The 23130-nt window shown below is 39.0% G+C and overlaps 1 protein-coding gene and 1 long non-coding RNA gene across 3 annotated transcripts in view; one reads left to right on the forward strand and one right to left on the reverse strand.

Annotated features, from left to right (window-relative positions):
* The window catches only part of LOC131909571 (uncharacterized), a 23981-nt gene extending 21500 nt beyond the window's left edge, over positions 1-2481 (reverse strand). The window contains exon 1 of the long non-coding RNA XR_009378877.1: positions 2274-2481. This is a non-coding gene — a long non-coding RNA (uncharacterized LOC131909571). The remainder of the gene's footprint in view (positions 1-2273) is intronic.
* Terb2 (telomere repeat binding bouquet formation protein 2) lies at positions 2443-22506 on the forward strand. Of its 2 annotated transcripts, XM_059261279.1 has the most exons (7): positions 2443-2521; positions 2629-2710; positions 3886-4025; positions 7843-7904; positions 11394-11467; positions 14992-15083; positions 22355-22506. In XM_059261279.1, the coding sequence occupies exons 1-7, from the start codon at positions 2458-2460 to the stop codon at positions 22498-22500; spliced, it is 660 nt and encodes a 219-aa protein (XP_059117262.1). In that variant the 5' UTR covers positions 2443-2457; the 3' UTR covers positions 22501-22506. The 2 variants fall into 2 exon arrangements, with proteins under 2 accessions (XP_059117262.1, XP_059117260.1); XM_059261277.1 differs by lacking the exons at positions 2443-2521; positions 2629-2710 and adding an exon at positions 19034-19093 and having other exon boundaries at positions 3438-4025.
* The last annotated feature ends 624 nt before the right edge of the window (positions 22507-23130 follow it).

A 23130-nucleotide genomic window follows, 5' to 3' on the forward strand; every position in this document is an offset into this window, starting at 1 on the left:
TCCTCTGACTTCCACATCCAAACCATGTCACCCCTCAAATAAAGAAATAAACATAATTTAGAAATTTAAATACCCAGCGTATAGTGATTGTTTCCATTGTTCCTTTTTGTTATTGCTGCTGTTAGCAATTAAGCTGCCATAAATAGTCTATGTGTACTGCTGTATGTGTACATGGGAACAAGAGTTTCCCCGGGTGTATAGCTGATGAATGCTGGGTGACATTAGACACATAACTTTAAGTAACACGTTGACCAAAGTGAGAGGAGTATAGATTTACATTCTCACTAGCAGCGGCAGGAGGAATTCCTATGACTCTGCCTTTGCCAATCCATTTTTTTATTAAGTTCAGTATGTAATGGTATCTCATTGTGGTTTTAATTTGCATTTCCCTAACTACATGTGATTAGGCATATTTTCATGTGTTTATTGGTCATTTGCGGGTCTTTTATAAAAAGTCTATTCAGATGTTTGCTGAATTTTCTTAATTGGGTCATTTCTCTTTTATTGTTTCATAGGGTTACTTATATATTCTGGACACTAATCCTTTCTTGATTATTTGCACTGCAGGTACCTTCCCTATTTTGTGACTTGTATATATTCACTCTAATTATGGTGACTTTGGTGAAGAGAATTTTCATGGAGTCAAATTTATGTAATTTTTTTTTCTGTCATGGTTAACACTATGTCTCAATTAAAAAAAAATCCTTTGCCTGGGGCCAAAAATATTCTCTCGTGTTCTATGTGTCTTGAGGTTTTGCCTTTCATATTTAAGTGCTCAATGACTCAAACAAACAGAAAATGACAAGCATGAGTTTACATGTGTCTAATTAAAAGTAGTGCAGTACAAGGCCTGCACACAAATAAAAATTTAACATATAAGAATTGATTGATAGATCCATAGGATTTTTACATGGCTTCCCTACTAATTGACAGAGAATCAGACAATATGAGTAGTTTGACCCAATAAACATATATACAGAACACATATATAAAGAACACTTAAGAGCATTCTTTTTAAAGATATAACCTCATGGGCTATACACTGCCATTATAAAGTAAATGCTAACAAACTTCAAGATTTGACCAAACAGACAGACCAGTAATTTATTTTAATGCAGCTAAGCCATGAGTAAATATATTAGAATTAGAAAATCATATGTATTTGGAAATTTTAAAATATATCAGTGTGTATAGCTATGCCTGCCTGTAATCTTCACATTTGGGGGTTGAAGCATAAGATCACAAGTCTGAGGCTTGCTTGTAAATAATATGGAGACTCTCTCAAAAACAAACAAACAAACAAACAAAAAAGACAAATAACCCACTTTACAAAATGTTCTACTGAAATCTGAGAATAATTTGAACCAAGCAATAAATAAGAAATGACATCTCAAAAAACCTGTGACCCTCAGTTTAAGAGGAACGCCCTAGCCTGGCCTTCTAGGCTGAGAATTTGGTGTCTGGGTGTGTTCTATGCTGACCCTGAGTCCCTTTCACTGAGTTCCATCCTCAACAATATATAAACTGGACATAGTGACCCAGGCCTGTGATCACAATACTCTGAAGGTGGAGGCAAGAGAACCGGAAATTCAAGGCCATATTCAGTTGAAGTTCAAGACCAGCTTAGGTTATAATGGACTGTCTCAAAATGACAAAAAATATGATATAAGTGAGTAACATTCGGCACTGCTGATGAAAGCTCTTGCCACCAAGCTTGACCACTTAAATTCAGTCCCTGGAACCCACATGGTGGAAGTAAAGAACCAGCTCTTGAGAGTTGTCCTCTGACCTGCACACACACACACACACACACACACCACACACTCCCCAAAATAAATATAAACAAAATGATACCATCACTACATTTAAAAATAATTCTTAGGGTGGGAGAGATGGCTCAGGGTTTAAGAGCACTGACTACTCTTCCAGAGGACCCATGTTCCAGAGGACCTGGTGTTCAATTCCCAGCACCCACCTGGTGGCTCACGACGGCCTGTAACTCCAGTTCAGTGTCTTCTTCTTGCCTTGGTAATTCCAGCAGTTTATAGGTGCATCAGCACCCTACTACATAGCAAGGTCCAAGCCATCCTGGATTATATGAAACGTTCTAAAACATACTATATATCTATATATCTATATCTACATCTACATCTCTATCTCTATCTATCTATCTATCTATCTATCTATCTATCTATCTATCTATCTATCTATCTATCTATATCATACATACATAACACACACACACACTTAACTACTCAGTGTTTAAAACTCACCAGGTCCAGCGAACTTCGCCCTCCGTGGCTATTCTCTCAAGTATGGGAGTTAGCGTCTCTTTGTCTGCTTCCCGAGGCCTTTCCCGCCCTTTCCTTTTGGGAACCAATCAGCAAGCTTGGTTTCGGACCAATCAGCGGTCTCGGCTCTAGGCCCCGCCCAGGAGCCCTGGAGGCAGGCGGCGCCATGTTCCAGGGGCAGCGTGGTTGGTTCTGCCGCAGCGTCAGTCAGGACTTGAGGCAGTTCTGGGGTAGGAAGGTGGGCGGGGCACAGTGTGTCCCCCGGAAGCCCTCCTCCCCCACCGGGGTTGGGGGTGCTTGCCCTGCCCGGCGCTCACACGTGCTCTTGCCTCCACAGTGGACGAAGGCGGGACCGTCAGCGATGCCCAGGCCGCCGACTTCCTGTTCAGCTGTGATGCCTCGCACCCAGACACGTTGAGGTACCCCAGGGCCACCCGCTAGAGCCACACACATAGAAGTGGCAGTCCAGTTATCCCCACTGGGGAACAGCAAGTTTGCAGCCCTCCTTATGAGGGATGCCATTCCCCTTTCTTTCCTTCCGCCCTCGCCTTCTACCTGTCCCTCCGGTCTCTAACGGAATCCTGGTTTTGAATGCCCAGCTGTCACGTGAAAGTTGCAGGTTCCAACCAGATATCACCTCTACACCGGAGTACGTCCCGAGTTCTGCAAGCTGAAAATCTACCCCCACACACACACCCTTTTTTTGTCTATTTTCTCTGAGACGGGCTCTTGCGATGTAGCCCAGGCTAGCCTTGCACCTCATGCTCTTCCCGTCTTGGCATACTAAGTCCCAAGATTTCAGGCACGTGTCAAGACTGGGCTTTCTGGCATCTTAACCAACTGCTATTACCACGAGTGAATTGGTACCTAATGCCATAGAACAGGCTCCAGTAACAGTACTTCCTCCTCAATGCTGCTTTTACAAGCACTGTAATTACCCCTTGCCAGGACTGTCACAGGAACTTCCTAAGAGACTACTCTGCCTCCATGTGTGCCCTGCCATCTCCTTTCATAACTGCTTTTAAGTACTGAACGGAGATTTGCTCCAGGCCTGCCCTCGCCCCACTACCTACAGATTTAGATTTAGCTAAAGCCTCTTTTAATTTTCCATGTCTTTCGTATTCTAGTCAACATTGTCATTATTGTTCCTTCATGTATGTCTTTTATTCCTAATGTCTTTCTTCTCTCCCTCTTTTCACGGGCCTAGAAAAGATGTTTTCTGTATGTGAAAGCTTCTCTAACTGCATGCCCACTCTACCTCAGATTTAATTGATTTTTTTTCATGGCAGTAACTATGAGTAACACTCCTTGGGCTGCTGGCTTTCAGTCCACTGTTGATGGCCAGCTGACTACTGTTTTAGGTCTTTTGTAAATTTATATAATCATTTACCCACTCTAAAGCTGAGATTTGCCTACACGTAGATCCTCAAACTAATAGACCTGAAATTTATTCATTCTTGCCAGGAAAAAAGGACCATCATAAATGTATTCTTTAATGTTAGCAGTAATCCTACTTGAAGTCATTAGTTTTTCTTTTGGAAGGTTGAATGCATTCCTGTCTATTTCATAACCTAGAAGATTTCCTTTCTTCTAGAATATATCAGAGCCTCGAGTACATAGAAGATAATGCTACAGTTTTTCATGCCTACTATCTTTCGGCGGTAGCTAACACTGAGATGAAAAACTCAGTGGCCTTGGGCCATTTTGTTCTTCCTCCTGCATGTCTGCAAAAAGGTTAGCAAAAATCATAAGCCTATCTGTTTGCCAAATCCAGCCAATCCCTTTTAGGATAACCAAATTTAATTTTATCAATCTCTGTTCTCAATTGGATATTTGTGTGTGTGTGTGTGTGTGTGTGTGTGTGTGTGTGTGTGTGTGTGTGTATGTTTTGCTTTTTGGGGTTTTTTGTTTTTATTTTTGACAATGTCTCACTCTGTATCCCAGTCTCCTGAGTTCTGGGATTGTAGGTGTGAACCACTACACCCACAGAAATGTTTGAATCATTTAATATAGGTAGAATAAGTATGGACTTGGGAAGAGACACCTTGAGGGAGTATTCTAGCTTTCTTTATTTACACACTCATTAAGTTCTCTTTGTTTGCCAGGTCACAACCCAGGTGCTTGCATTCAATGGTGAATAAGACAGAGTCAGATATTACCCCAAAAGTCAAGTGCTTACTAGCTGGGATCCAACACTTACTTTGTTTTTATGGAGGTTTTTGTTTTGTTTTGTTTTGTTCTATTTGTTTGTTTTGAGGCAGAGTCTCACTTTGTAGTCCTGGTTGGCCTAGAACTCACTATATAAACCAGGCTGGCCTCAAACTCACACAGATCCACCTGCCTCTGCCCCCCAAGTGCTGGAATTAAAGATGTGCACCACCATGCCCAGCAGTTTTGTGATCTAACATGCTATTGACTTCTTCCGAGTGATTTTGAGGATAAAATGAGATAATAGATTAAGGTATATGACATGTGGTGAGTACTTAATAAATGTGTTGTTTGCTAGTGTTGACTCTCTTCATCCTAATTTTTGTTTAAATATTTGTTATAATAGTAAATTCATATTTGTATTTTTCGTTATACTTTTGAAAATACTTTCACATTATCTCAACAACTGAAGGAAAAGTCAGTGAACTGCTTTTGAGATTGGTCCTTTCAGTTTTCCCTGCTTGGAACATGGTCTTAGCATGTTTGTCCAAAGCTTAACCTAGGTTATCTACCTAACCTTATATCTCTCATTTTTGTAGGTCTTTCCTTAGTTACTCAATTCTTGTTTAAATCATTCTGTGTGTAGGTGTTTTGCCTGCATGCATGTCGGTGCCCCGCAGTGGTGCCTGGTACCTGTGCTGGCCAGAAGAGGGCATCAGATCCCCAGGATCCTTAGAAACCCAAAAGACTGGTTTCTTGTAACTAGTGTTCCAGCACAACCTAATTATAACATTAAATTGTCTAAGTGTTTATGCAAATAAACTAATGAATTATGGCAAAATTGATTTGTTAAAAATAACTATCTCGGAGAGAAGAGGGGTATCTGTGGTTGTTATGTAAAATGAATAAAAAATTTCTTAATAATAAAAAAAGAGAAAAAAAATTTCTCTCTCTCTTCATCCCTTTCTATCTAAACCTCTCTTTTTCATTCTTGAGATTGGGTCTTGTTATGTCATGCTGGCTGACCTAGTACTAATTTTGTAGCCCAGGTTAGTTTCAAATTCATGGCTATCCTCCTGTCTCAGCCTCATGGGTGCCAGGATTATAGATAGGTACTATCATGTCCAGCAACTTTTTAAAAATTCTGAGACAAGTTTTTGCTATGTAGCCCTGACTGACCTCAAACTCTCTTCAAAAACCATATTGCCAAAAAGCTGCCTTCAAGGAGCTTGTTATAATTGTATCATTAACCTTATTTTAAACTATAACTCCTATTTTATCTTTGAGTTTAACATCTATTAACATATATTTAAGTCTTTAAAATATCTGTTTGAGTGGGCTGTGGTGGCGCACGCCTTTAATCCCAGCACTCAGGAGGCAGAGGCAGGCGGATCTCTGTGAGTTCGAGGCCAACCTGGTCTACAGAGTGAGATCCAGGACAGGCACCAAAACTACACAGAGAAACCCTGTCTTGAAACAAACAAACAAAAAAATCTGTTTGAAATGAAAACATACTCCTTAAAAAAAAAAAAGGGTATATCACTGTCTTAGTTACTTTTCCTTTACTGTGATAAAACACCACGACCAAGGCAACTTATAAAAGGAAGCGTTTATTTGGGACCTACGGTTAACAAAGGGATAGGGGTCCATGACCATCATAGTGGGGAGCATGGCAGCAGTAGGCAGGCGTATGGCTCTCGAGCAGCCCTGACAGCTCACATCTGGATCCACAAACGGGAAGCAGAGACCACTGAGAGTGGCACAGTCCCTTGAAACCTCAGATCCATTGCCAGTAACATACTTCGCCAATGAGGATCCTCCCTTAACAGTTTCACCAGTAACATACTTCCTCCAGTGAGGATCTGTTCCAAACAGTTCCACCAACTGGGGACCAAACATTCAAACATGAGCCTGTGGGGCCATTCTCATTCAAACCAGGATAGCGTACTTATCTACTTAGAGCAGTATGGCCTAGTAGATGTGTAATATGCCACTGTGAACTATGTGAGTTTAAAAAGTTTTAGTAGCCATATTAAAAATATATAGGCAAAATTAATTTTAAGATTATATTTTATTTAACCTGATATTGAAAAGATCATTTCAATATGTAATCAGTATGAAAATTATTAAAATATTTTAAATTCTTTCTGATACCAGGTATTCAAAATCTAGTTCTTATTTAACACTTACACCATACCTCAATTTGACTAAGCATACATTTACATTGCTACCATATTGGTCAGCAAAAGTCTATTGTAATTAGACCCTTTTGTCCTCCAGTGGGCTGTTGTGGAGAATTTTGAGATTATTATTATTATTATTATTATTATTATTATTATTATTATTTTGGTTTTTCGAGACAGGGTTTCTCTGTGTAGCTTTATTAATATTATTATTATTATTATTATTATTATTATTATTATTATTTTGGTTTTTCGAGACAGGGTTTCTCTGTGTAGCTTTGCGCCTTTCCTGGAACTCACTTTGGAGACCAGGCTGTCCTCGAACTCACAGAGATCCACCTGCCTCTGCTTCCCGAGTGCTGGGATTAAAGGCATGTGCCACCACCGCCCAGCTGAATTTTGAGATTATTAAGATAATAAAAGTCACCAGACATACTGAATTTTATAGAATTCCTGTCTACTAGACATTGCTTATCTACTTTTTAGTAAAATAAATTTATTCTTGAGAAACCCAGCTCTACACACTCAACAATTTTATGCATTTTATTGTGATAGTTGTCTTATTTATTAATACTTGGCATAATGGAGACACATATCTAATGAAGTAATATATGCTAGTAGAAAAAGTAAGAGCAGGGAAATGGCTCAGTGGGTAAGAGAATTTGCCCAGCATAAGGACCTGAATTTGAATTCCTAACATCCATATGAAAAGGTAGGCATGGTCATGAGTGCCTGTAACCCCAGCAGTTGGAGGATGGGGACAGAGAGATCCCAGGAGCTGGTCAGCCAGTCTAGCTGAACCAACAAGCTTCCAGTTCAGTGAGAGACCCTGTCTGAAGGCAATAAGGCAGAGGAAAATACTCAGTGCTCTCCTCTGGCCTCTGCATGCTATATACAGGTATAGGCATCTACATGTTCGTATGCATACAACCACATATACTTACACAACAAACACACATGCACACCCCATACTAAGAAGAAGTCTAGAATAGTGATTATCATAGTGTACTGGAATCATCTGGAGAGTGGATTGGAAATTTTAATTCCTGGGCTTTTCAGTGCCTTGGTTCACTAGGAATCTGGTTATTTTGATTCAAGTAGAATAAAAAAAGAGAGATTATTTTGATTCAAGTAGAATAAACATAACCTACAAGTTTCAAACATTATGCAAAATCCGGAAATTAGTTTAAAAAATATTGAACTTGTTTTTCTCACCACAGAAATAAGAAGAAAAATTGGTAGTTTTATTTGGGAACAAGATGAAAATGTTCTGATAGAAAAGGTAAGAGGAAATTAAAATACTTGATTAGGATGTGCAGTTTCAGAAATTTTGAAGGCAGTATAATTTGTGATATGTGTGCATCAATGAGCCAGATTAAGGAATGGAAAGATCATGTTTTTGTTGAGTGTTATCTGGTTTGACATGGTTTTTACATAGTGCAATGCAATGGTAAAACAATTATTTTGTATAAATGAAACTATTCTTATAAGAAACTCAAGTGCAGGCTTAACATGCAGGAAGCCTTGGGTTTAGTCCTCAGCCCAGCATAAAAACCAGACATGGTGCCATACACTTGTAATCCTAACATTTGGGAGACAGGGGCAGGAGAATTAGAAGTTCAAGAAAGCCTGTCAAAATAAGATAGAAAGAAAACGAAGAAAAGAAACTTGGGGGTTGGGGTAGAACACAGTAGCAGAATGCCTCCTTAGCACACAATTCCTCCGGTTCAATTCCTAGTACTGGAAAAATAAATAAGACACTGGTTTCTTTAGTCAGTACTATAGAGTAACAATAAGTGCCTGGTATTTGCTGGTGTAGATTCTGATGAATTCTCGTGCTGTATCTATCACTTGTTAAATGTTTTGAGGAATATTCCTTAATAGATATGCAATACTGCATTTTAGTTTTTGTCATTTTACTCAAATTTGTCTGTATTTTGACTTCAAAATCCTTATGCAATAGACAAATATGGATAATTTCAGTATCAAAGAAGACAGTAATCGATAATGATACATTATATAAAAAGGAATCAATTAGTTCATAGTGATAATCCAAAGGCAGAAAGAAAAAAATGACAGGGGAAGAAAAGAAAGAAGAAGAAAGTGGTATAAGTAAAACTTTTCATTATAGCAATAGCAGCTAATAGAGTCAGAAAGGATGATAAAATAGAGAATCCTTCCCTGGGCCAGCAAGCTGGCTCAGTGAGTCAAAGTGCTTGCTGTACAAGCCTGATGACCTGGGGAGGTTCCATAGAGGAAGGAGAGAACCAATGCCAGCAAGTTGTCCTCTGACCTCCATAGGCATGCTGTATCATATTGGGTGCCTTGTCCCCAACACACACACACACACACACACACACACACACACACAATTAAAATAAAAAATATGCATTCTGTAACTGCCAATATAATAATTGATTTAGAAAGAGCCATTAATAAATGCAAAAACTATGATCCTGAATTATCACCCACAGATTACTTACTAATTACCAAGGCAAGCAATATCTTCAAATGGACAGATCTGGAAGATACCACTTTAAACAAATGATCAAATTGGTGTCACTAATACTGTAATAACCTCTAATTATTCTTAGTCTGTTGTGTTGTAATAAGTACACAATATTGTCTATGCTGTATTCTTACTCAAAAGCTTAATCGAGATCCAATTATGAATTAGTCACATGAATCCAGGAAGTGACTATGCCACAGTCAGTCAGCTGGCCTGACCTCTATAGCGACTGTCACACTGAAGGCAAAAGGATTGTTTTAAATTGAGATACATCAGCCAAATGTGGTATATAAACCTTGATCGGATTCTATATATAGATATTTTTAACATAAAAGAAGCATTTTTAACATGACATGGTGGCACTGGCCTTTAATCCTAGCACTCGGGAGGCAGAGGCAAGCAGAGCTCTGTGAGTTCGAGGCCAGCCAGGGCTTCATAGTGAGACCCTGTCTCAAAACAAAAAAGGCATTTTGAGAGCAAGTGGGAAAACTGATTGATGGGATATTAGATAATGATTTGTTAAATTTTCTTAAGTATGTTAATGATATTATAAAGATAAAATATATTTGTGAGAAAATTCTTGCTAGATCTTAAGAAATAGAAATGTTATATTTTCAAATGGTCTCACAAAACTGAAAAAGAGCACACTCAAAGAAGCAAAAATATCTCTAAGTGTAAGGTATTGTACTATTTTATTTTTAAAAACTTATCAGTATGTTATTTTTTTCAGACTGAAAAAATAGAAAAATGTCTATATTTCCACAGCCAAGTAATTAATTTATATACTTCATATTCCTTTCATTATTAAAATTCTATTTATTTCTTTGTGTGTATGCACATGCCATTATACACATGTAGATGTCAGAGGACAGCTTGGGGAAGCTGGCCCTCTTCCTTCACCCTGTGGGTTGTCAGGATTGGCAGCAAGCACTCTTGATTTCTGAGTTGTCTCACCAGCCCCACTAATTTGTTTTTATTTCTGAGTGTCATCATTTGGAAATCATAGTCTCTTCAGGACCTTAGGATGGAGATGATAAGTTCTGAAAATATCTAATCTCAGATTTGTCAGTGTTTCTATACAAGTGATGATGAGTTTTAAAAATTAGTTGCCAATTGTTCAGTATACCAGTACTATGGGACTTAAAAAGAACCTAAAGATCATTTAATTTTATAAATAAAAATGCTGACATAAACAGAAGAGGAAAAAATCTGTCTTAGTACATGTTACCATATATTAGCACAATGAAACCAAATTTTCTTAGCCTCAACCTAATCTAATGTCATTTCTGTTAAAAAAAAAAAGTTAGTATAAGGCTAGAGGGATGGCTCAGGGGACCAGAATTCAGTTCACCACTGAACTCCCAACACCTACGTCAGGTGCCTATAACTGTAGCTCCAGGGGTTCTAACAAGCCCTTCTGGCCTCTGTGGGCACTTGTATGCATGTGACATACATTTACACAGACACACAGGCAGACAGATAAATAAAAATAAAAATGTTAATAACATACTTTTATTGATTATTGGCTAGACATTATTATTTGATAAAAGATCTTGTCAATTTCTTTAAAGTAGTTATCAATGTTGAATATTAGCTAATTATAATACTGTAACCACATAATATATAAGTAGAAAGTTATGATTTCAAATGAAAATAACAAGGATAAATCTGGAAAGTAATTTGGAGCATTATTATTGCTTAGGGAAAATTTATGATCTAAATATGGAATTTCTAATAACATTCTGTTAAATGCATTAGGTATAAGCATCTGAGTCATTTTTACAAATGTTTTGGAAAAGCATAATATACTTCTAGTTTTGTTACAACTTCAGAGTAAACATATCTCTGTCACCATCACTTTAAAATGGAAACCATTCAGCTCTTTTTTTTTATTGATTTGTAAGTAGGGGAATCCTGAAGTCAAGGATTTTAAGAAGTCTTTAAGTTTGTAATGTTTGATTTTTCCTTTCTTTCTTCCTTCCTTTCTGTATTCTTCCTCTTCCCTCAAACAAAGTTCAGTTACTTGCTACAGCTATAGCTGGTATTTAGAATTCTGGTTTTCCTTCTTTATACTCTTCTAAAAGCATGATTATATGAGTATATATACACAATTTCATAAGCTTCCCTACCAGGTTACAATGACTGGAACTAAAAAAATAAATTTAAATAGCCTTTGATTATATTTTAATTTAATTTAAAAATTAATGATTAGATAATTAGTGTGCGATATTCTACAAATGTGATTTCTTTTGCTGTTTGCAGCATGACAGAATACCATCAAATGAGAGGGAAAGCAGTGAGCCAACCACAGAACACAAGAAAGAGTGGTCTGAAAGGTAGGGAGTTACTGTGCTTCAGTGCTGTTCAAACCTAAGGGAGAAATCGTTGAGCTTGATTGTGGATTTATTTTAGTTTCACAGTTCCTCTGAGATTAATATTATCATTATCACCATTCCCATTTATAGAAAAAGAGATCTAAGATAAAAAAAAGGTTAATTTGTCCGAAGTCTTACGAACTTAAATTAGAAAGAGTAGAAGTGAGGCTGGAGAGATGGCTCCATGGTTGAGAGCACTTATTGCTCTTACAGAGTGCCTGGATTTGATTCCAGCACCCACATGGTGGCTCACAACCATCAGTTACCCCAGTTCCAGGGGATACGACACTCTCTTGTGACCTCTGAGAGCACCAGGCACACATGTGGTGCACATGCAGGCAAGACACTCATGCACATAAAACAAAAATAAATAAATACATAACAAAATAAGGTGATGAACTATTGATGATGTCACCTAATATCAACCTTTGGCCTCCACATGCATGTTCGTATATGTGCGCACTCACACTAACACCCATACAAATATGCATGCATACATGACAAAAATGCCAGGCATGGTACTTTTTAAGTATAATCTTGGCACTATAGGGGTTGAGATGAGCACTAGGCTACATAGGAAGACTCTGTCACATTTTAAAAAAACAAAGACCAATTATGTGAATATGCCCTAGGTTTCTGCCTTTTTTTCTTTTTCTTTTCCTTTTGTTTTTTTCAAGACAGGGTTTCACTGTCACTGTGTAGCCCTGGCTGACCTGGAACTCACTCTGTAGACCAGGCTGGCCTTGAACTCGCAGAGATCTGCCTGCCTCTGTCTTCCAAGTGCTGAGATTAAAGGTGTGCATCACCACTGCTGGGCTTTGCCTTTTATTTTTCAATTTTCCTTTTTTAATTAGAAATTTCATAGTGCATATAATGAATTTTGATCAAACCCACCCCCAACCCCTCCTCTAATTCTTTAACTCCCCTCTTTCCCTCAATTTCATGTATTCTCTCTCTGTGTAGTCTTGGCTGTTCTGGAACTCACTATGTAGAGCAAGTTGGCTTCAAACTCACAGAGATCCACCTGCCTCTGCCTTCTGAGTGCTGGGATTAGAGATGTACGCCACCACTCCCTGATGCTTCTTGCTTTAAAAACCCGCCGAGTCTACTTAGTGCTGCCTCTATGTGCATGAGTATTAGACCATCTACAGGAGCATGAGCAGCCTTTCAAGGGCTGCATCCCCGAAGAAAACTTATTCTCACTCTTGTAGCAGCTCTCTATGGCCAACAGCTTCTCAGCTAGAGTTGAGTCTTCATGAGCCCCTCCTCTACCCATGCTGGGATGTTGGCTGGCTTGATCTTGTGTAGTCCTATGCATGTTGTCATAGCCACTGTGAGTTCATGTGTTCAGTAGCCCTGTCATGTTATGCTAGAGAACTCCACTACATCTGTAGAGCCATTTCTTTGTGGAACTACGAGATGGTGGAATATGAACATAAATAAAATATACCCTAAAATACATGTATGAAGCATTACTTACTAAATAATAGCGAGCACATACTAAAAGGAATGCTATTATTGAACAATTGCTAAGTATTTGTGAGACAAGCAGTTTACAATATTTCATTTGATTCTCACCACTTAGATATGCAATCAGTCCCATTCATTTTACAGTTGAGAAAACAAATCTGAAGAGCTAAGTAATTTATTCAGTTTTATTCAGAAAGCACAGCTGAATTTGAAACCATGTGGAGTCCAAACTTTTAACCATTGTACTATTTTCCTTTCCCCAAATATTCCTCAAATTCTAAAGCCATGTGTATTTTAACTTTTTGTTGTTGTTTTAAATTATTTAAAAATAAATATAATAGGCTGGGGATGTAGCTCAGTGTTATAGGGGTTACCTAGTGTGATGGAGCTCTGGGTGTGATCCCTAACACTGCATAAACCAGCACCCTGGAGGTGAACACAGTATTAGAAGTTCAAAGTTATCCTCAGCTACATAGCTAGTTTGAGGCCAACCTGGGCTTTATGAAACCCTATTTCAAAAATGCCAAAATTTAAAAAATGAAAATCCCTGCAAATTCATGAAAATAAGACATACAGAAAAGAATAAAGGAAATTTAAATCAGAAATAATTCTACCACTGAATAGTATATATCTCTCTTCTCTTACAATAAGACACAATTTCTAGAGCTGAGGTCATCTTGAAGTCCCTTGACTTTGCATTTAATATTCTATCAACTCTTTCCCAAAGGGGACCCAGCAAGCCATGCTGGGCTGTCTTAGCATTTTCATTCCTGTGTAGAGACACCATGACCATGACAACTGTTAGAAGGAAAATATTTAATTGAAGAGTTCACTTAGAGTTTCAGAAGTTCTGTCCCTTATCATGGTGGGGAGCATGGCGGTATGCAGGTAGATGTGGTGCTGGCTACATCTTGGCTTGTAGGCAACAGGAAGTCAACTGACAAACTGGGCGGTATCCTGAGCATAGGAAACCTCAAAGCCCACCTGCACAGTGACACACTTACTCCAACAACACCATACCACTCCAATAAAGCCATACCTCCTAATAGTGCCACTCCCTGTGAGATTATGGAGGCCAGTTACATTCAAACTACCATACAGGCAGTGGCAGGGCATGCCTTTAATCTCAGTACTTGGGAGGCAGGGGCAGGCAGATCTCTGTGAGTTCGATGCCAGCTTGGTCTACAGAGCGAATTCCAGGACATTCGGGACTATGCAAAGAAACTATTTTGAACCCTCCCCCCACAAAAAGGATGGGGACCCATCTAGGCTTGTGTGATAACACAGAGCTTGTCAATTCTTTGCTTCAGAGGACAGACTATAGGGGAGGTGTGGGCTAATTTCTTCCAGGCTGCCATCTGGTCTTAAATAGGCAGGCTCATGATCTAAGGTAAACCTTATTTATTTAAGTTACTTAAAAATCTCACTGTATTTCATGGTTTCCATGACCTTGTTTCTTTTTGTTGTGCTGAAGTATGGTGAAGTGTACTAGTTCATAGAGTCTCAATTATTTGAATACTGAATAACAAAAGACTGTGACCATTTATATAATCTACTGTGCTTTTCTTTTGGCATATGTAAGATTTCACATGTGTATACATATATGTATTGATTATGATGGACATAATAAATTATTTTACATTTTTGACAGTGCTGGAAATTGAACCCAGTCTCATGCATGCTAGGAAAAAGCCCTACAACTGAGCTATATTCCTAGCTCTATGTTATCTTATTATAAATTATTACTGTGCTTTGGGAGATATTGAGATGACCTAGGCCTCTATTCAATAATTGTTTGACTTGTGAAGTAGCTAAGAAGACCAAAAGCAGATATATAAGCTCTGGTCTTTGTTAGTATCACAAAAGAAAGCTTACAATTAATATTTCAGTAAGTCTAAAACCTGATTAAAGAAGTGTTAAATTATTATATACATTGTCTGGAATAAATCTTCATTTGTAATATAAATGAAAAAATCAAATATGAATGTGACTTTCTGTATGTTCCATTTTTATAGTGCAGAGAATGATTTTATAAGGACAACTCCAGTTGTAGAAAAGCAGATGTACTTCCCTCTTCAGAATTATCCAGTGAACAACATGGTAACAGGTAACTTGAAGTAGAAATTGAGTTACCTCAGCTAGGGGAGAAGCAGGGGGACTGGGTAGAACCAAGCTGTTACCAAGCAGAGCTTTTCTTTTACCATGGTGATAGGAGAGGTGCCATTCATCTCCTAAAACGTTAACCTGCAGAATGGACCAAGCATGGGCTTCATATTTTCTGTGCCAAGGCAGGGGTCTCTAGATAGGAGGGATGCTTACTCTTGCTTGCATGAGACAGTTGCAATTTATTTCTGACATTCAGGGATCAGTTCTTTTGTTTTTGTTTTTGTAATGCTGGAGGTTGAACCCAGGGTCTCATACATGCCTAGGATCAGGCTTTTCTGTGGAGCCTGAGACAACTGGGCCCTTTCTGTGGACTACTCACCAGCCATATAACATGGAACCTCCCCTTTCCTTTGAGACCCGTAAGAAGGGACCTCCATTCTGGTGTCTATATGTTTATGGTGTTAATAATTCTTCTAACGAAAGGTTTCAAATTGGGGTGGTTCGAGAGATATGCTGAAATGGATTACTGGAGACTTTTAGAGAAGTTATTGTCATGGACAGACAGGCAGACAACAGCATGGTGAGTGCTCTGGGGGCAGTTCAGGCCCCAACACCAGACACAGACTACATGGCAGAGATAGGAATCAGAGCCCAAATGGCAGAAGTGTGGTTTCTTTTTATATTTTCTGAGGATGGGGAGGTTTCCCAACCGTGAGACAGGGAAATGGTAGTAAGCAGGACATACAACCACACCTCTTTGATGTCAGCTCATCTTCCCAGATGAGAGATCCTAGCACCAGGAAGTCTGTTAGCTGGGGACTTGGAGCTGGTGTCTCAGTAGGGTGCCTGTCAGTATCTGAAAGTGGGAGGCTCTGGCAAAGTATTATGGCTCAAGTAGCAGCTAGATTTTAACATTTCATTGTTACATTTAATAAATCTGTTATCTCAAGGATAGTGTACCTCGGTGTACCATCCCCCTTGAAGCCCAAACCTGAAGCTTTTCATTAAGCATACATTATACCATTGAGTCTCTCTCTCTAGTTGGCCTATTGAGGGCAGTGACCCAGCCTGGCCTGTTAGGGCTGCCAGAGTCCAGGATCTAAACCTAACAAACTCTAGTAACATTGTTGCTGTTTGACTCTTCCTCCCTTAAATGGGTTAAGTTCAGTGGCAACATGTTAAGTTTCTGAAAACAGAATTAATTGAGGTCTTTAGTTATAAGAAAACACAAGCTGGAGCTTTGTGTTAGAATAGGGCTTCTCAGTTTGGGCATTGTTGGCACTGCTGGCCAAACTATTCTCTTGACAGAGATGGATGAGCATCAGCTTTGAGCATGGTTGTAAGATGTGTCCCACTGTGTGCCAGCCATACAACTTCTTCCCCGCAACTGTGACAACCAAAAGTATCTCCAGACTTTGCCAAGTGGCTCCCAAAATACTGTTTTTTAATTGTTTTTTATTATCACCTCAGTTTAATTATCACTTATTACTATCTACAATAAGACGTTCTGATTGATAAGTTATATTTGTGATTAGTAGAGGGAAGAAAATCATCACTAACAATTTAAATACCTTACTGACAAAAATTCCAAGCCAAAGTATTCTAGTAATTAAATCAACAATCCAAAATAATTACTGTTTACGTATCTATTGGTATGTAACAAATCATTTCAGAAATTAACAGTTTAAAGCAATGGCCATGTATCTGGCATGGGTGCTAGTTTCTATAAAGACAGGCATTTGGAGGCTGAGCAAGAGAAGTACTATAAATCTGTAGCCTGGGCTCCACAGTGAGTTACAGACCAAATTGACTACAGTGTTGAGACTATCTCCAACAAACAAACCAACCCAGGGCCCTGGGCCTCCAGCTCAGTTGGTACAGTGTTTGCACCATGGAAACTGCTTATGGGGTCACACCTGTAGTTCTTGCACTGCAGAGGTAGAGACAAGAGGATAAGAAGCTCATCCTCAACTACAACTAGCAAGTTTGAGGTCAGGTTAGCATACATCAGAGAAAACAAAAACAAAACCAGAATAATGAATGTTTATTATTTATAGTTTCAGAGGGTCAGAGTCCTGGAGTTTAGTAACTGATGACTTATTTCAGAGTTCCATAAATTTTCAGTGAAATTGTCACCAAAGCTACAATCATTTGGAGGCACAACTGGGAGTGGAAAAATCCATGTCAGAGGTTACTCATGAGTGATACTTGACAGACCTTAGGTCCTTGCTGAATTTTGGCCAAACACTTTATATTACATGGACTTTTTTTTTAATGCATATGGGTGTTTTGTCTGCATGTATGCCTGTATACTTGATATCTCAAGAGACTAGAGTAAGGCACTGGATACCCTGAAACTGTAGCTATACACAGTTGTGAGCCACCATGTGGGTGCTGGGAATCAAACCTGGGTCCTCTGCAAGAGCAGCCAATACTCTTAACCACTGTGCCATCTCTCCAGCTCCCTGAATGGACATTTTCATAAAGTCTATTCAAAATATAGTAGCTTGTTTCAGAGTAAGAGGCCCAAAAGTAATAAGAGAATATCTAAGATAGAATCCAGTCATTGTTTTCAGAAGTGACATGCCAACACATAGACCAGCCCAAGTAGGAAGTTGTAGGCTGACTTTTCTTTCCCACCGTCCAGTTCCCAAATAACCACACTGAGACTTATTATTAATCATAAGTGCTCAGCCAATAGCACAGGCTTGTTACTAGCTAACGCTTACATTTTAAATTAACCCATATTTCTTATCTATGCCCTGCCATGTGGCTCAGTATCTTTTCTCAGTACGGCAAGTTCGTCTCCTGCTTCCTCTGCATCTCCTCACTGCTCCTGAGACTTTTCCTCTTCCTCTCCATGTTCTCTTTTCGTCTACCAGTTCTGCCTAACCTCTACCTGTCCAGCTATTGACCAGTCAGCTTCATTATTAACCCAATCACAGTGACATATATTCAAACAGTGTAAAGGAATATTCCACAGGAAGTAGTCAGGGTTTACACAAGTTTGTGAATACCAAGAGATGAGGATCACTCATTAAGGCCTTCTTAGAGACTGTTGTCAACATAAGAAACAGCTCTCACCTCACAGAGGATAAGAGATCATTTATTTGTAGCCACATGTGAGTGACCATGACTCAGGAACAAAGATTCAGGTTTCCCCAAAAGTCCATGTTCCACATGGTAACTGTTTCATGAAGTTGTTATTTTATATTTAAAATTTACCTAATACTGTTGTATATATGTACATGCTGGTACATGATATATGCTTATGGGCTCGTTTGCCACAATGTACATGTGGAGACCAGGAGACAACCTTGAGGAGTTAGTTCTCTTTCTACCATATGGGTACCAGGAACTAGACTCAGGTCATCAAGTTTGGAAGCAAGTGACTTTACTCACTGAACCATCTCCCCTGCCCAGAAACAGGCATTATCTAAAATACAAGCTTGCTTTGTCTGTAGTCCCAAGAGTTGCTTTGGGACTGAACACCTGATTTGCGATGGGCTGACCATAGTAATTTTTTTTTTCGAATTTTTGACATGGTATAACAGATAACTCATTATTTAGGTGACCACACATGTATGACACACACACACACACACACACACACACACACACACACACACACACACACAGGAGTGGGGTGAGGTAAGGGGTGATTAGTGGGAATCATACCCAGAGCCTCATGCATGCTAAGCAGGCATTCAACTAAAAGCTATACCAAATGACCATATTTTCTACCATTAGGAACACAATTTGGCCCAGAAAAAGAAAACAAAGCTAAAATGTAGAGGAAAAACTTGTGATCAATAAGAGACTGATGATAGTTGATTCTGAATAATGCCAAGTCCCTGTCAGCAACCGTGTTGAGATGTGATGGGACAGGAAGAGTATGATATGATACCAAAAGCTCAACTTGATCTCTCTCTGTGGCATTCTTCCTTCCAGGCTATGGGGCAGGATCTTCCAGAACAAAGCATCTTATGAGCTATCATCAATTAGATAAGGGTAGGTTAGATAATTTATGATGATGATGTGAAAAAAAGTCCCACCGCAAATGAGATGAGATATTTTCTAGAAACTATAAGTGACCATGAAACACAGATTCAGGTTACACCAAATCCCACATCCCCATGTGGTAACAGTTTGATGAGGTGAATCATCATAAGTGAAAATATTTTATAAGTTCATTGGTAGAAACACCAGGTAGGCAGTTGGTTATAGCCAAGCAGAGAATCTCTGTCACAGGCCTTAGGCTGTCTGTGATGTTCTTAGCTTTGGGGTTGGTGGAAGCTCAAGGTCTGCTAAGTTAAGATTTTACCTCTAGTCACAAGGATGCTAGGTTTAGCCACAGGTGGGAGAGGGATGTCTAGTAAGAAGGCTGTAACTTGGCAGCCTCTCTGCAGTCAGAAGTTCTGACCTGTTAGTCAGCCTTTCAGAGGGTGCTTTTTCTTTCTGGTAAACTTCTGTTCACAATGACCAGCTTTAAGACAGAAAAGAGGGATAACAGAGTTCCATGAGCTGCCTGGGGGAGGGAAATTCTATTTTATACCTCTGAGGAAGAGTTACAAGCCAAAAACTGGATGAAAGCCGATAGCACACTTATCCTGGTAGGAATGTATTTGCTAATTAATTTTGTATTTCTTTCCTGATGCCTTTAGAAACCTTACATAGTGTATGTGTGAGGAGGTCCTACAGGTATTCAGGCAGGGGAGCAAACCGCACAGAAATAAGAATGAAAACCCAGTGCAGATTGAATTCATCAACCTGGATCAGACTTCAGGGAATCTAATACCAGGCGCTTTATTGTAGGTGTATTTAAATGCAATAGAATTTGGAAAGGGTCTCCAGGCAACAATAATTCCCATAATTCCAACTCCAGGTGCATGATAAGGCTTAAGATGTGATTACATAGAAATTCTTTTTACAAAGTACATGTGACTTTGAGGGTAGGTTATATAGCTAAAAGGCCTACAATCTAATGTGGTCTCTGACTGATAGCACAGAGATCAGCAGGCCATAAAATGCATGGGACATCTCCCCTAAGGATGGGTAATGGTCTTGGGAGGGAAGAGTCTGGGATAATCATTCTGGGGAATTAGAGTGAGGTCTGTCCCTTCAGATAGCAAAAATGTCACCAGGTTGTTAGCAACCTTTACCCTCAGCTTTCTGGATGGAATGCAGAGTATTTAATTTTATGTCCTCCATTGAGGAGACATCCATGGTTGATTACCGTTCCTGGTTCTCTTGGTGCTTCTCTGTGAATACAAGGCCTGGTGCCTTCTCTCTATGTGTGCAGTAAGCATTTAGAAACCTCACACATTTTCTCCACTCCTTACACAGTGCTTATCCATCAGGCAGAGATCATGGATATACATGGGCTGTCACAGTAGTGCTTCAAAAAGAGCTAAGGAAGTAGACACCCACGACTGAAATAAATTAAAGACACTAATTTTCAATGGCCAGATTCATAATTTTAAACTATGAATTGAATTTATTACTAAAACAATCAAGTTATATGTATAAACTCTTGCTATTGATGGTACTTTTAAATTCAGTCATACTTGGGATCTTCTAGAATTTTTAATGTACAGTGTTTGCTTTTAGATTGCAATTTTAGTATTAGTATTTAGTATTAGTATAAACCACAAACATTTGTATTATACGTAAAATATAATCATTCAAATGATAAGTAGTTGTTATCAAGTTACTGCTTAAGGGCTTTGAGTCCTTCCTTAAGCTCTCTGCATTTAGGCAAGGTTTCTTTTTTGGCATTCATATCTATTTCAGATTACTATTATTATTATTTTTACTTAAAAGTTTTTTTTTCCATTTTATATACCAACCACAGTTCTCCCTCCTTCCCCTCCTCCTGCTCACCTCCCACCTTCTCCCTATCCCACCCCCATCTACTCCTCAGAGAGTAACTTCCATGGGAAGTCAACAAGTCTGGCATATCAAGTTGAGGCAGGACCAAGCCCTTCCCTCCTGTATGGAGGCTGAGCAAGGTATCCCACCTTAGGGAATGGGTTCCAAAAAGCCAGTTCATGTGCTAGGGATAAATTCTGGTCCCACTGCCAGTGGCCCCACATACTGCCCAAGCCACACAACTGTCACCCACATTCAGGGGACCTAGTTTGGTCCCATGCAGGTTCCCCAGCTATTTCTGATTATTAATGGCATCAAAATTACACCCATAACTTGTGTTGACTGGTAGCAGTACTGACTTTACTATTAATTTTTCACTAGAGAACATTATTCCAGTTTTTCAGTGCTTGGAGGTGTTGTCTGCTCTGTAGAGCAGATGTGCTGCCTGTGCTGTTGGGTGATTGGAGAGAGAGTTCTCAGTGGTTACAGTGTGTGCCAGTTATCCCCAGTCATTTTGGTTTCGGTACTGTAATGTTCCAGCCCCAATATGGACATTCCACTCTCAGTAGTCAAAGTTGCTTACCAAGTATCTATGCTTTTCAAGAGTGGGAGAAAAAGTTAAGTGTGTTGGTTCACACCAATAGTCCGAGAATTTAGGAGGCTGAAGCAGAGGATTGCTGAAAGTTTAAGGCCAGCCTGGGCTACAACTGAGGTCCAGTCTAGCCTAGGTTAAAGTGTGAAACCCTGTCTCAAAAAACAAACAGGGCTGGAGAGATGGCTCAGATGTTAAGAGCAATGGCTGTTCTTTCAGAGGTCCTGAGTTCAATTCCCAGCAACCACATGGTGGCTCACAACCATCTGTAATGAGATCTGGTGCCCTCCTCTGGCCTGCAGGCATACATGCAGACAGAACACTGTGTACATAATAAATAAAAAAAAAATCAATCAAACAAACAAACAAAAAACTAGGACAGTGGAGAGGGAAGATTGGTAGAAGAGAAGAGACAAATATGACCAAAATACGGTGATATATTTGAATGACAAGGTCATGATAAAACTCATTGTTTTATAAACTAAGGGGAAGAAAGAAAACAGTGTTGAGGGCTGGGGATAGAGCTCGGTTAGCAGAGTGCTTGGGCGGCATGTACAAAGCTCTGGGTTTGGTCTCCAGTACTATATAGTGGAGCACGGTGAAACAGGCCTGTAATCTCAGCACTGGAGAGGTAGGAGCAGGAAGATTGGTGTCCTAAGGTTGTCCTTTGAGAATCTTCTCACTAGTATTATTTTTTCTTTTTAGTTCTTTAAAAGAAATTCTATAAAATTTTTAACTAATAAATCAAAGACACTGAAAATAAAATAGTGTGATGAGATTTCAAATGTATCTATTTCTTATCTTTATAGGTTATATATCAATTGATGCCTTGGAGAAATTCCTTGGAGAATTACATGACTTCATTCCTGGAAGCTCAGGATATTTGGCATATCATGTTCAAAATGAAATTAACATGTCTGCTATAAAAAACAAATTAAAGAGGAAACTAAGTTAAATTGTACTTACATCTGGACATTTATTTTTTATAAAATATTATGACATGTATAATTTAAATGAGACTGGAGAAAGAATTATTTTCTTTCTCAACCTGTGTCCTGAGAAAACTCAGAATTATTTTGTTTCTCCATTTTGACATATTCACAAATTGTGAGTGCACAGTTGTTATGGAATTATTGTCATCCAAACATATTTAAAAGAACTCTCTGTCAAATGCTCTTTTGATTTTGACTTTAGTATTGCATTATATTTTTTCTAGGTTCAGTATTGAAATGCTAACCTTTATGATTTTGGTCACATTATTTTGATTTTTAAAAAATGAGGATGCTGTACTTGAACTGTAAATGTTTGTTTCTGAACATAGTGAGTCAGGTGCCTTGTAGTCCCCATGGTAGAGCATGAGCCCAATACTATGGCTTATGAGGAAGTGAAAACTTGAGAGGATCTCCTGCCAGAGCGACTAAATGAGGCCCAGCCCAAACTGATTGTCCAGGCTGCTGTTTATCCCCTGTTTTCCTAGATGGTTGTGCTGGAAACTCTGGGTCAGTATTCTGTGACCTTTTTGAGACAAGGTCTCATTGTGTTACCCAGGTTGGCCTTTAACTCCTGGGCCTGAGTAATGCTCCTG

This window comes from Peromyscus eremicus, chromosome 4 (assembly GCF_949786415.1).
Source record: "Peromyscus eremicus chromosome 4, PerEre_H2_v1, whole genome shotgun sequence".
In the NCBI taxonomy this organism is placed as follows: domain Eukaryota; kingdom Metazoa; phylum Chordata; class Mammalia; order Rodentia; family Cricetidae; genus Peromyscus; species Peromyscus eremicus.